The 15,099-nt window shown below is 35.8% G+C and overlaps 1 protein-coding gene across 1 annotated transcript in view; it reads right to left on the bottom strand.

The window, feature by feature from the left end:
* Positions 1-15,099, bottom strand: part of ADGRA3 (adhesion G protein-coupled receptor A3) — a 119,371-nt gene that overhangs the window by 14,108 nt on the left and 90,164 nt on the right. The window contains exons 13-14 of the mRNA XM_036994771.2: positions 10,442-10,655; positions 10,024-10,232 (exon numbers count right to left, since the gene is read on the bottom strand). Of these exons, the coding sequence (XP_036850666.2) occupies positions 10,024-10,232; positions 10,442-10,655 (423 nt within the window). The remainder of the gene's footprint in view (positions 1-10,023; positions 10,233-10,441; positions 10,656-15,099) is intronic.

The raw sequence follows: 15,099 nt of genomic DNA, 5'->3' as shown, positions 1-15,099 counted from the left end.
ATATATGGTTGACGCTTGACACAGGTTCGAGTTGGGCAGGTCCACTTATATGCAGATTTCTTTCAATAAATAAATTGGCAATATTTTTGTAGATTTGGACAAGTTGAAAAAACGTGCTATTTCCTCTAGTTTACCTTATTATAAATATATAGTATATAAAACATACACAACATACAAAATATGTGTTAACTGACTATTTACGTGATTGGAAAGGCTTCCAGTCAACAGTAGGCTATTACCAGATATGTTTTTCAGGAGTCAAAAGTTAAACACAGATTTTTGACCATGGGGGGTTGGCCACACCCAACCCCTGTTGTTCAAGGGTCAACTGTAATACATATGAATGCCAAATCACCACATTGTACACCTTCAATAAAATTTTTTTAATTTTAAAGAGGGTCAACTGTACTTATGGTATATATACACACACACGTATATATGTTCTTGTTCTACATCTGCTTTTTGAATACTGACTTTACTGTGAGGTCACATGGGTGATTCCAAGGGGCAACCACAGACTTCATCCTTTTTAATGCCCTTTAAATCCTGCTTATCATTCTGCATATTGACTAATTAGGCACAAGACAGCAATCTCTCCGAGTCAACATAGCCTAAATAGATCTCTAACTGTCTGCAATCAAGTTTCAACAAATACAAATAGACCACATGCTGCAGGAGACATAACAAATAGTAAGATGTGGTTCCTGTCCTTGAAGAGCTGAAAGTCACAGGGGAGACAGACGCACATCAGATCACAACCACCTGTGATGAAAGCAAGGATAGTATGATTGTAGGAACGAAGAACTCAAAAATCAGTAAACAGTAACAGCAAATCACACAGCATTTACCCGAACTGAGATACAGTGCAAGCACTTTACACACAGAGTAACCCTATGAGCTGGGTATATTATTGGCCCCATTTTATACCTTGAAATACTGAGGCACAAGGAGATCTAGTGCCAGGAGGATTAGATCCAAGGAGTGTGGCCACCAAGCGTGTGCTCCCAAACACAACACAGACAGCACTTTGCCAAAATGAAAACAATGGCCGTCTGAAGGCATACTTCCTCATAACGGACCACAGCAGGCTGGGAACATGCCTCCACCCTGGCCACAGCCACCAGCCAAAAAATCTGGGGTTACAAGAATCAAAGCTGTAGGTTTACCAGACCCTGTCACTAAACTATCTTTCTAAATAGACTCTGAAAGCTACAGAATGCCAGCTGGATGTGGGAAGGAGATGAGCTCTAGTCAGGAAGTTCTTAGGCAACATCTGAAACTGGACAAGCTAGATGAAAAAAGGAACAGAACCGGTGACAGACAGACAGACAGACAGGAACAGAAGACGGCCTTGTCAGAGTAGGGAAGGAAGAGGCACATTTTCCCACAAAAGAATCCGAAGCTAACAAAATACAATTACAGGTCTAAAAAGATCAGGTCAGAACACCTGAACAAGCCCCTCACTGCAACAAGTGATAACAGAGGCCCACGGAGTCCGAAATATACCACAGTTAACGGGGAACTGGAGACCCAATGGGGGAAACTGCATTCCAGCCTGAGTGCCCCACTACACTGTGATGAATCTCAATCCTGTAATTTATCTCCTTATTGACAAATGTTAACTGGGTACCCACCATGGCCAGGCAATTCAGGGGAACACAGAATGTAGCCCCAGCTCTCAAGGGCTGACAGTCTGTAAACTAAGTACCCAAAATGAACACGAGAGAAACCTATCACCATGAATTCTGAACAATCTGCCCTCTGGGATGCCCACAAGATCTGTGTATGGTACACAGCCTCAATGTATTTGCATTCTGCAAAAGTCCAGAGTACAAGTGGGAAAATTCAAAGAACACTAGTGCAGTGAGAACAAATTAGACACTGGTAAGAATAGACACATTTCCCCCTAATCTCTATAAAAAGCTACTATTCTGATGCAGAATTGATAATTGATGATAAACTTTCAATATCTAGGATTTGGACACTAGACTCCTTTCACACTCTGCCTGCTTTATATTATTTGCCTAGGAAATGTTCAGTAACATGTTGCCACTTAGTTGCTGGCTGTATGATTTGGGGGCAGTTACCTTACTATAGTGCGGAGATGCTATCAATCACCTGGCAGGGTTTGGGTAAGGGACAGAAGGGAGGCATGTGAACGTGCCTTCCACAGTCCTTGGTAGAAGAGGACAAACCCCAGGGAGCTGGCTATTGTCTAATAAGACGTCAGACAAAGTGCCAATTCAGTTCTCCAAACAGACTAAGTATCATATGTATGCTTAAAAGAAATCAGTATTTTTCAAAAGCCAAATGAATATGATGTAGAATGAGAAAGAAGCCAGATACTGAGCCAGAGGGCAATGACTCATAATTATAAGTCTTGATGAGACAGGCCCAAGCACCCTGGCACTGGTCAGTCAGGTCACTGCCTCCACGGGCCACTTTTGGTTATCACAACAACCGGCCTGCCCAAATCAGAGAGGAGCCAATCTGAGAAAGCGGCCTAAGGAGAGGGCGAGAAAGTTATCATTTTAGGCCTTGGGGGCCAAGAGGCAAATCAAAGCTATTACTCAAGTACTTATTAACCACTTAAAATATAAAATCAAAAAATTTAAAAGCCACTTGGCTTTACAGCATTTCAAACAAACAAATGGCAGCTGACTGACTTGGGCCCGTGGGTCAGAGGCTCACTGGGGTTTACAGACCCCTGGCATAAAGGAAACATTCTAAGGGTAAGAAACACCTATCTCAATGGCACAAAATACAAGAGATTATAAGACTATTTAAGACAATTGAGAAGATAAGGATAATAAAGAAGTTAAAGAGCTAAAACAAGAGAGGTAAAGTAGAAATCAAAATCAAAATTACTTCCAATCATACTAGTAAAAATATTTGGTCTTTGTGATACATCACTAAATACACTGTGCAAAAATAACCACCAGGAGACACCCATGAGAGGAAAAAGCAGAACTGCCATTCACATCTGCAATACAGTAATAAATAAGACAGGCCGGCCAAGTCCTGCCTCCGTCATGGACATGCCAAAGCCCATTACTAAAGGGTGACCTTAGTCACTCTTGTACATAGTACAAAGTTTAGTTAGTAACTGAGCTAGGAAGGAAAAAGTAGTTTGAACAGAAGCTAACTGCATCAATGCAAAGAATATCAGAACACCTGAAAGTGTGTTAAAAATTACAAGGATGATGATTACTAAGGACCTAAACAAATAGAAGAAGAGCTTTTTTAAATCTTTGTTTACTTGATGGACAAATTCATATATTCCCAAGTTACTTCTAGAATTACTAAATATAAAAATCACTGGCCATTTTAAATAATTCATTATCATCCTATCAATAATAAGAATAATGATAAATCCACAATTATCTAAAGTCACCAGAATCTAAACAATGGAAGACAGTCTAAAGAAACATCTCAAGATATCCTGTTTATCAGAATATATAAAATCATAAAGAGTCAATCCTCCCATGTTTCCTTCATATGCTACATCTATAGCTTTTCTTCTTCCTTCCTAATTACAACCCTTAAATAGAATTCGTGCCTCATATCGAATTTACCGAGTATCATAATTCCTCCAGGTGGTAAAGATACCTCGAGACAAGTGCTGGGCATAGAAGCCACAGGGCATAAATCTGCAAAGAAGTAAAAAGCTAACCTTTGCAAACAATATGGCTTCTCTCTCACTTACCAACTTGACATTTCCTTGTATGGCCCCGGAAGATGACTGGTTAGCCAGAGACGGGTAAGATTCCTCAAGGGAGGAACAACCTAAGACAGGCACAGTCGCAGGGGGGCCATCAGGTGAGAATTTGGGGATCAACAGAGGTGAGGCTCAGAACCTCACCCCCCTGCTTTGAGAGAAATCTTCTGCATCTGTGGATGTTTTGCTGCCCTTGTCTAGCCTGGATTAATACTTAGTCCATAGGCACACACCTGATCATCTGATCATCTACATTTGCCCTCTTACAGCACTAAACTATGTTTTCTACCTTTATCTTGCATCTACCTACCACTTCAGCATTTTATTAAAAATAAAAATAATAATAATAATAGGAGAAATGTGGGATCAACATATAAATCAAGTACAAAAATCAAACAAATATTCATATTTGACCTGATTGTTTATAGGTCATAATGCATGATCAAAACCGAAAGTTTCTGTGATGAATGCCCTTGTACTGTTCACCATGTAAGAATTTATTCACTATGTAAGAATTTGTTCACCAAGTAAGAACTTGTTCGTTATGCTTCAGAAGATTGGAGACTGTTGAGAATTAGGTTTGGAGTGGATTAATGATTGTGCATTGAGTCCCCTATACAGAATTTTATTGTTGTTAACAACCATTTGATCAATAAACATGAGAGATGCCCTCTCAAAAAATAAATAAATAAATAAATAAATAAATAAATAAAAATAAATTTAAAAAAATCATAAAGAGCTTACTGAAAAAAGAATTTTTTAATAGATATGAAATCAGAAATATAAAAAGGACAAACAAGAGCAGACCATGACTTACGTTTTTATCTTACCCCTAAAAAACAAAGAAGAATAATTTTAAGATTTTGCCCCCCTACCTCACACCATACACAAGTCAATTCCAGTTGAACCGTGGACCTACATGTGAAAGTTAAAATACACTGAAGCTTCTTAAACAAAACAGAGGATAATATCTTCATGATCTTGAGGCAGGGAAAGATCTCTTAAATAGAACAAGAAAAGCACTAGCTATAAAAAAAAACTTCAGTAAAATCAAGAAACTCTATTCATAAAAGGATAACATCAAGTGATAAAAAGGCATCTCTATAGACTGAAGAGGTTATGTCCCCGCCAAATTCTTATGTTGAATCTAATCCCTAATGTGATGATATTAGGAGGAGGGGCTTTTGGAAGGTGATTAAGTCATGAGGGTGGAGCCCTCACACTAATAGGATCAGTGCCCTTATAAAAGAAACCCCAGAAAAGCTCTCTTGCCCATGAATCAGGAAGATGCTCCTCACAGGATCCCCATACCTGCCAGCACCTTGATCTTGGACTTCTGGCCTTCAGAATGGTGAGAAAGAAATTTCTGTTGTTTATAAGTCACCCATCTGTGGTAATCCATTACAATAGTCTAGATGGATTTAGACAGGCATGGACTGGGAAATCTATTTACAACACATACATCCAACACAGACCTTCTATTCACAATTGATAACAAGAATTCCTCTATGTCAACAAGAAAACAACAAATAACCAAATTAAAAACAAGCAAGGCTCATGTGTGCAGTCTTAAAAACATAAGAACAAAAATCAAATTCATAGAAAAAGAAATCATTTTCGTGGTTACTAGACGCAGCGGGGCAAGGGTTGGAAACTGGAGGATGGTGCTCAAAAGGTACAAACTTCCAGCTGTAAGATAAGTAAGTAGTGGGGATGTAGTGCACAACTATAGCTAATATCACTCTCGTATATTTGGAAGTTGCTAAGAGTAAATCCTAAAAGTTCCTATCACAAGGGAAAAAATATTTTTTTTAATCTATATGAGATGATAGATGTTAACTAAACTTACTGTGGTAATCATTTCACAGTATGTGTAAATCAAGTCATTATGCTGTACACATTAAACTCCAGTTTATCCACTGCTGTATGTCAGTTATACTGCAATAAAACTGAAAGAAAAGAAAAGAAAAATAAAAGGTAACAAAAAACAACAAGACAAGACTTAAGCAACAAAAGTGGATGCCCAAACTGACAATAAGACAATGAAGAGGTGCTGAGCATTACTGGTCACCAGAGAACAGGAAATTACAATCACAATCATGTATCAGAATACCACAGCTAAAGACTAAAATTAAAGCTTTACAGTATCAAGCACTGGCAAGGATGTGGAGCAACTAAAATTCTCATTATATCAATAAACTGTAAACCAATAAAACCACTTTGGTCAACTGTAGGGCATTATCTACTAAAGCTAAATATATGGATAACCTGCAATCCAGCAATTTCATTCCTGAGTGCATGTGTCCATTAAAAAGCATGTACACGAATGAATATTCACAGAAGCTGCTTCTTGATAGCCAGAACTCAGCAACAATCCAAATGCCCATCAACAGGAGAATGCACAAATTTTGGTATTTCCACACAGTGGACTTCGAAGTAGTAATGAATAAGAATAAACTGCCGCCATACACAAAAACAAAGAGAAACCTCACAATTGGAATGATGGGCAAGAAATCAGACACAAAAGAGTGCATACTGTACAATTTCAATTATACCAAGTTTAAGAACAGGCGAAACTTATCTATGCTGACAGACATAAAAAGGGTGGGGTCTTTGAGATGGTGGTGAAAATTAACTAGAAAGAAATGGGCATAGACAAGCACTCAAGTAAAAAATCTTGATTTTGATGGTAGCTAAATGTGTGCATTCCACACGTAAAATATCAACCCACGCACTTAAGTTCCGTGCACTCTGCCTAATATTTCAATTTAATGAAACTGGTCCTGCTCTGTTGGTTCCCCTCTGATCACCAATTCCACTTCAGAGAATTCATCCTGAAGATTTTCTATGAAATGTGCAAACTAATACCATGCAAGCAGATTACTGGAAACAAATAAAACAGAGAAACATCTTTAAGAAATCATTAGGGACAAAATATTCAAAGGTGAAAAAGAATGAGGAAGTTCTTTTACTTGATACGAGATTTCAGAAAGGAGATCTGGCAGACTGATTAAGAACACAGATTCCTGGAATCTAAATTCAAATCCCAGTTCCAACACTAACTTTGTAAAGTTGGACGTGGTACCTCTATCCCTCAGTTTCTCCATCTGTAAATGGGGGTAATGATAACTGTACTATATACCTCATGAGGTTGTGATGATGACCTAACAAGTTAGGTGTGCTACGGGAGGGCTTCAGAAGAGTGCCTACTATGTAAGTGCTTAATGGAAATTAATCACTGCCATCACCACGACCATCATCACCATCATTCTATCATCCCTAAGATATTATCATCCAAAAGTATCTTCATCATTGTATATTGTGCATCATCACCATAATATATACTGTTTCACAGAGAAAAGTATGGTTTAGAACAATGTTTGTAGCATGCAACGTTTGTGTAAAAATGGAAGAAACACAGGACTAAGCATTAATTTGGTTTCAACATACACAACAATCTCTCCAACAACAGGCAAGAAACTAATCTTAGCGGTTACCTATTTTGTGGAGGTTGGTCATGATGGGAAAGGGGTGGCAGTCAAGTTCTCACTACACATTTAAGTGTAGATATATTTAAACTGTTGATTCACATGAATGTAGCACCCATTTAAGAACTATGTAAACAAAATCAACGCTAGCATTCACATCCAAATAGAGTTAATGAAACTGAAGTTTGCCTTCATTCACCAAGCTTTATACAAAAATTTTAAAGCCACACTAGAGAGACATAAAAACAAACGAATACTTTCGAGTTTCAAATATTTCTAAGTGAATACAATAACAAAAAAAGGAGAATCAAGGTTTAGAAGTTATTTTATTTTTACTACTATTACCAAGTACTACGGGCTACATAAATAGTTTGGCCCTACTCATTGTCTACTTGCTATTCAGTTTTTTTGTTTGTTTGTTCCCTACTGACTGCAGCTCCTGGGAATCTTCCTGCCCCAATTGGCTATTTCTGACCATACAATTCCAAATAAACCCAATTTCTGCTTCTCTGGCTTCCAGTGAGACCTTAGGATATAATTGGTTATATAGTAGGATGTCTACTTAAGCAAACTATGATGTCTATTTGAGATTTGCAAGCAAACATATTCTATCTCCTTTTTTAATAAAAAAAAAATTTCTTAAAAAACTAGATCAGGAAAATGTTTTATGGGTTATCTGCCAAAGCAGACATTTAGACTTTCTATATAAAACCATGTTATTAAACTAGTGCAAGAAAAATAGTATTTTATCTATTATTCAAAATAGTATCAGGTGAGGGAGATGTTGACTTCCATTTTTAAAAGGTATTTCTTCTATATTATACAAAACTTTATTTAAAAGTAGGTACATTTCATTAACTTTGTCTTTATGTTTAATTAGCAACTCTAAAAATGCCATGTATTAGCTTTATTATAATTTTGTCAACAATTTCACATACATTTCACTTTGCTGCCTCTAGGTGGCATAGTTACATTTAAGAAAAGCAAAAGAGGCTACTCTGAGAAGAAAAAATCATACTACTGTATTTTAGCTTTAAAGAATTGTAGTATTGTTTTTAAAAAGATTACAAATGTAAAAGATAAAAGAATAGCTTATTCCTCCTAGAAAAGGATTATACTAATTTAAATAGTTTAGAAGTAACAGCTAGGAAGTTCAAAAATAGATGCTTTAAACTAGTATTACATTAAATAAGGTTCACATGTACAACATCAAGTCATTAACAGCGAAGCTTAGAAAATGTATTTTTGTGTGTGTTTTGGATCATTTATCATGCCAACTGCTTCCAGTTAACCATTATATAAATTTCAGGCAGTGCTGTATCTCTATTATTTCTCCTTTAATACTTCACAGTTTCAGGTTACTTTATAAACAAAACCGGCATGAGAAAACACTTTGAAAGAGAAAATGCTTCATCCTTTAATTAATGTTCCATGATTTAATTCGAAAGGTTGCTACAAAATAATAAAATATGATTTGAAAGAGAAAATGCTTCATCCTTTAATTAATGCTCCATGATTTAATTCGAAAGGTTGCTACAAAATAATAAAATATGAACTTACAGAAACCCAGGCTGAGACTTGCAAAAATCAAACATATTCTATTTGTGAGGAGAATCCTAAACTATCAACCCTAAACCCAGAAGGATAAATGATGTATACGAGTACATCCGAATCACACTAGTGTAGGCTCCACCCACCATCCGCCCGGCTGAAGAGCAAACAAGTGCCAGGTGTACTGACAAGACACTCCTTCCACCCTGCCGCCTGATCCACCTGCTCCTCTGCCTGTCTGCCTGGCATGCTGGCTAAGTTATACCAGGTTGAGGAGCAAAGAGAAAACCAAAGAAAGAGCTGAGGAAAATCTATGCTAATTCAAACTTGATTCAAGACCATTTCTAGAGGCAAGTGCCCTTTTGTTTTTTAAGAAAAGAACAATTCACAGAAAGTAAAATACATCATATTTCAAGATTATTATTGCTTTGATAAAATAACACCTAGATAACAGATTCAGAGCTAGAGACAGAAGAAATAGAACACAGGCATCCTCACTCCTAGTCTAGCCTCGTGACATTTCTGGGACATGTCTTTCAGATTCATCAGAATTCCTTCCACAACACCCTAAATGCATGTATTCATAGTACAAGATGTTAGTATCCTATAACAGTAATGTAAAATAAAAACTAGTATGGTTAATTTAATAATTATCAATTCAAGTAACTTACTAATAAAAAATCCTGTTCCTATATATTAATAATCACTTTTACCAAAGACTAATAGGTTTGGACAACAGTAAATAAATGAACAGAAAACATCAGCTCAAGTAGCATTCATAAGACATTATTCTTGTCAATACTGTCACTTGCAGTGACTAAACTGAAATTATCACCATTAATTATCACCTCAAAAGGAGTCTAAAACTCATTACATTTAGTAGGAAAAGACACTAGATGGCAGAGAAGGAAAATCACTATTCACTGTAGTATGCTGGGGCAAATGAGCTACTCTTTCTGGGTTGACAGTTGGTCTGTGTAGACCCAAGATGTTTCCAAATTTTAAAGTCATATTCTAGCTGAACTGATTCACTTATAAAGTTTATTGAAAATTCCCACAGCAAATTCAATCCCATATATTTCGCTTGGTAGTAACTCAATTTCCCTTTAAAGTCAGAATTATACTAAACATCACTTCTTAATTAAAGGGAATAACTTATGATAATAGTTAAAAAAATCTTGTTTTTTATTACATGTGAGCTTAATTACGCATAGGAAAAAAACTAGAATACTTAATGTTTATGCATAAAGTTAACAACTGCCATACCATTAAAACTGCATAGTTACTAAGGGTGTAGCACTGAATGGTCGTGATATTTTCATCTGAGTGGAGTATATGGCACCCATCTGACTTCCAGCCTCCCTGTCCATTCAGCAAATCGAAATCCCACTGGGCGGCCACAGCATCTGCTCCATGTGCAATTCGACGAAGCGTCACATTAACTGGGATGTGGTGGGTATTTACATTCACACCATCTGGAGAAAATGGGAAATAAAAATATTTCTGAAACGAACTTCATAAGCAATTCAATGCCAACTTATACCCTAATGGGTACTCTGCAATATCGTTTTTTGCTAGTGACTCACTAAAAAAGAGAAGAAAAAGAAATAAGCAATTTTAGGAACAATGAATTATAAAGTTACATTGTCCAGTGACTACGGGATAACATATGCCACAGACTCACCTATTTTGGTGAGAATCACTGGGGTAACCACTGTACGCCGTTTGCCGTCATCAGCCAAACTTGTTGAATTCCCGGTGGCTGGGAAGAGCTTTCCGTTGCGGAATGCTATGAGCTGAAGCTTATACAGAGAGTCATCAGTTGGTCTGATTTCTCTTTTTTGCTTTGGTGAGAAAAGGGAAGGAGGAAGCTGAATAGAAGCTTCCACAATAGTATTCTAAATGCATATTAAAGACAAAGACAAGAAAGGTTGCCATGTTAGTATGCAGAAACCAGAAGGAATATTTTAGATAGCTATGAATGGTTCCTAATTATATGCCAAATATATTTTTTAATGCATTCAAGAAATTTAGTAGTTAAAACAATCTCAGTTAAGTGAAATGTCTGAATACCACATGAAATCACAGAGCAACAGAAGTATAAAGCCTCTATTTCAAAGAATGACTGTAGTAAATAAGAAATTTCAAACTATAAAGTGAATTTTCCCATGATAACATCTACTGCTAGGTTGACAGCATTAAACAGATCAGGAAGCTTTGTCATCACTGTATCAACTTTACAATGATAAATACGATAAATAAGCACAAACATAGCATATCACAAATGTGTGTTTAATTAATTTGGGCTTGTGGAACTTTAAGGTGATTTATGACAGACTCAAACTGTCAAACCAAAGAAAGAAATGATACAAACATAGTAAAAACTTGGTAAAAGATTAGTTTAGATTCAGCAAAGTCCTATTTTAGCAGAAGTTTCCCTGAAACTGAGAAACTAGGTTTTGTGAGAAAAACAAAGTAACAGAGAATGCTGGCTGATCACTGAATGTTTAAGACTTCTTTATTAAGGATTTTTTAATCGTAAATGACTCTGCATTCAATAAAAGATAAATCTACACACCAAGGAGCTAAATGATTGACTATGTGAAAAAATTCCCTATTTTAAGAACCTAACAAAAAGTCTTTCTTTTGGCACTAATCTCTCTCTCTCCAATACAATGTTCATGCTGCCAACAGCATTTTCTCTTAAGAAACAGATCTTATCTTGTTATTTCAGTTTAAATAGCACCTTGTTTCTCCAATGTTTAGGGAATCCTGTCCAAAACCTCTGGGTATGCCATACAGTTTGGCTAAAATCCACATCTCAAATTCAACTTTTAATATTCCCTATACTGCAACATATAACCTGGTCACACTAATTTTATCAACTTTTAAGATCTATGTTTTGTTCCCTTGTGCATGCTGCAAGTACCAGTATCTCTAGCCGAAATGCGCTACTATTTATCTGCCAAACTCTTGAACTGGTCAGATTTTATTTTTACCAAGATCATTCTGTTGGCATGGTCAAGAATGGATGAGAATGAGAGTGCCTGAGAGCCAGGAGAAAGACTTTACATGGTCCTCAAAATAGGGCTTTTTTTGGATGACTGACTACATGACTCTCCCGTATATTGTTTTTACATTAGTTGCTCCCTCTTCTGGACTCATGCAGCATTCTGCACCCTTGTCTACGCTAACTACTATCTGCAGTATCACCGTAAACTTAACTGCCTGCTTCTCTAATGAGAGCAGACGGATTTCTGAGTGCAGATAATCTCATTATCTTTCTGTCTGGACTACCCCCCTATGTTAATAACAGTTCCTGGCACTCCTATTTTATGAAAGTAGGCCATTGTTTATAAAACTTTGAAAGTTTGTGTTGCATGTTTATTTTAAAAGGAGGTTGTGTTTATTTTACTTTAAAGTTAGTTTTTAACTGCTACACTTAGAACAATGTTGGAACAGGAGAGCTACACACAAATATCTGTTGAACAAAGTATCTGGGAAGCTTGAATACTGACACTTCGAATATTACTTTAAATTGAAGATGCCAAGAAAATATTTAGTAGAAATGTTTTGCCTAAGAAAAATTCACAAAAGATTCGTTATTCTCACAAATAAAACCTAATGGAGAAACAAAGTTTGTTATAAATTCATTTGCTAGTCTAGTAAATTTCTATTTTATATAAGTTTATTTTAAGTATGTAATGGGGCATGCAGAAAAAGGAAAAATATCAACAGATTAATTAAAAGACAAAATTCTGATAAAGCATTATATACTAGACATTTATTAAAACTTAAGGACTATAAAATTCAATAAAATAATTTCGTTGTGAACACAAAATACTCAAAAAAAAAAGCACAGCTCTCTGGGAAAGCATTACTTATGTTAAATCAAATTGATTAAAAAAAAAAGTTACCCTAATACTTTCTAAAGGAGGGCTAAAAAAGGAAATGATGTCTATAATTTCTAAAAGTCAAAAATGTTTTCTACATAAGTTTAAACATGTAAAAACATCCAAAAAATAACAAATAAAAAACTCAAGTGTATGAACAGATCATTGTGAGAGGTACATATTCAAGGCTGTACATACTATGGCTTCTAAAATATCTTTTCAAGTCCAATAAGGAATACTACTAAATAGTAACTATAGGTTCCCTGGGATGGAGACAGATGGTCTGGGGTACTGGAAAAGCAAACTTCAGATCTATCAATAATGTTTAGATTTTTATAGAAAGAATGTAATACCTGTGTATTTCTTTAAAAGAAATGTTGATCATTTCTCAGTGAAAAAAAATCACTGAGAATTAATTTGTTACACTTACCAAGATTTTACCTTTGCCACTTAACTAGAAGGCAAGGAACACCATGCTTATAATTTCATTTAACCATGTATTTATTTTTAAATGTATAGATTACAGCTATGAAAACAAATATAAACACAACAATCATAGCTAATTAGAAAAATCTCTCTTAGCCCTTAGAAATGCATGCTTTAGAATCTAGTATTTTTATGGAAGATCATATGCCACCCTTGGGGAGAAGAACACTGGATCTGAAACAAGAAACCAGGATTTGGTTTACACTTAACACTGCACAGTTCTGTTTGACCTCTCTGAGTCTCATCTGTCACATGCCGCCAATGATCTTTTTAACAAATGGCTGTGAAGACAAAATGGGGTCATGACCATGATAAAAACAAAAGGCTACAGAACCATGGGTGGAATTTTATTATTATTATTGCTGCAATCTGGCAGTTAGTTAGTTACCTGGAGGCTGGAGAGAAAGGAAATGTCTTAAAGTGAATAACCTACCAACAATAATCTAGAATCTCATGTTTTATATCTACAATTTACTTTTGATATTAATTTCAACACTAAAATTTGACAAAGTACAAATGAAACTAATATCATAGAGCTCTTAGGGTATTGCAAAACTCATGTATATTTCCCCATTTATAATGACATTAAACTAAGAAGAAAATAAGTTATAAGAGATGTTAACCTCAAATACTTCTACCAGATTATAACATCTTTCCTTATGAAACAATATGGGATTCTGACACTATCTAATTTATAAATTAAAATTTTCTAAAATCCTAATTTTGTTGAATTCTATAGAATTCTAGCTAATATTAGAATAAGTCAAAGAGCCACCTGATTTAAAATAAAATACTACTTTACTCATGTGTTCTTGACTATCTACTCACTTAATTTTAAATTGATATGTATGATGTATACTAATTGTTTTCTTGTGTATAATTAGTTATTAACTGCAGATCACCTTTTGATTATCTCACTGCTAAAGATTGGCAGGGATTATGTTTGCCTTTAGAATAACTTTTAACTGACTTTTTTTGCTAATTAAGTCTGGTTGTTCATTTTTATTCAACAACATTTACTGGATTTTATTACTCTGTGCTTGGCACTATGCAGAGTCTTGAGATATACCATGAATGAGTCACGGTCCTTGCTCTCAAATATTCATAATCTAATAAGGGAGAGACAACAACAATAAAACAATAATCATAAGAGCTAATATTTATTAAATCCTTACTCTCTGCTGGGACTACACATGTGCCTCATTTTATCCTCTCAACCCTTTAAGTATCATTTCATGATGCCTATTATAAAAGATCAGGAATTGACATTCAGAGAGGTTAAGATATTTGCCCAAGTTTGCACAGGTGTCAAGTGAGGGAGCAGAACATGAGTCCAACCTGTCTGCCTACACAGAGACCACATCTTAGTTACCATATCTCACAGCCTCTCACTATAACCGAACTCACCACAATATATCAGTTTCTAATTATTCTGGAGAATGAGCAAAGCACTGCAGGACTCACAGGCAACAATGAATTTTGAGGAAGAGAATGAATGAAATGAAGGTGCTGTGTGAGTAGAGTCTCAGAGGGACAGCAGCAGGAACTTCACCGAGCACGGCCAGGATGGAGGGCAGGAAAAAGGTGTATATGAAGGGCAGAAATGAAGGCAGGAGCATGAAGGCAGATACGAAAGGTCTGGAAAATTAAAGGACTTTGAATTTTAAAATTAAAATTAAAAGTTGGCCTAAAGCCCTAGATGTCTGGGATGAGAGAAATGCATAGGGATGTGTAGAGAAAAAATGATTTCTCAATAATGGTGAAGACAACTCTAAAGAATAAGTCCTTTTTGGCTATATTACAGCTGAACTCAAAACACCAGCAATTTCTAAAAATTCTTAGTAGTTTACCAAAAACAGATACTATTATGTGATACTAACATAGTCTGAATTAAGACACCATCAGTGGAAGGCAGTATCTGGTTAAGAAAAAGTTAGAACAGATTTAGTTCTGAGAGTCAGAT

Source organism: Manis javanica, chromosome 5 (genome assembly GCF_040802235.1).
Source record: "Manis javanica isolate MJ-LG chromosome 5, MJ_LKY, whole genome shotgun sequence".
Lineage (NCBI taxonomy): Eukaryota > Metazoa > Chordata > Mammalia > Pholidota > Manidae > Manis > Manis javanica.
The sequence above is the reverse complement of the archived record's forward strand: the minus strand, read 5'-3'. Positions and strand labels throughout refer to the sequence as shown.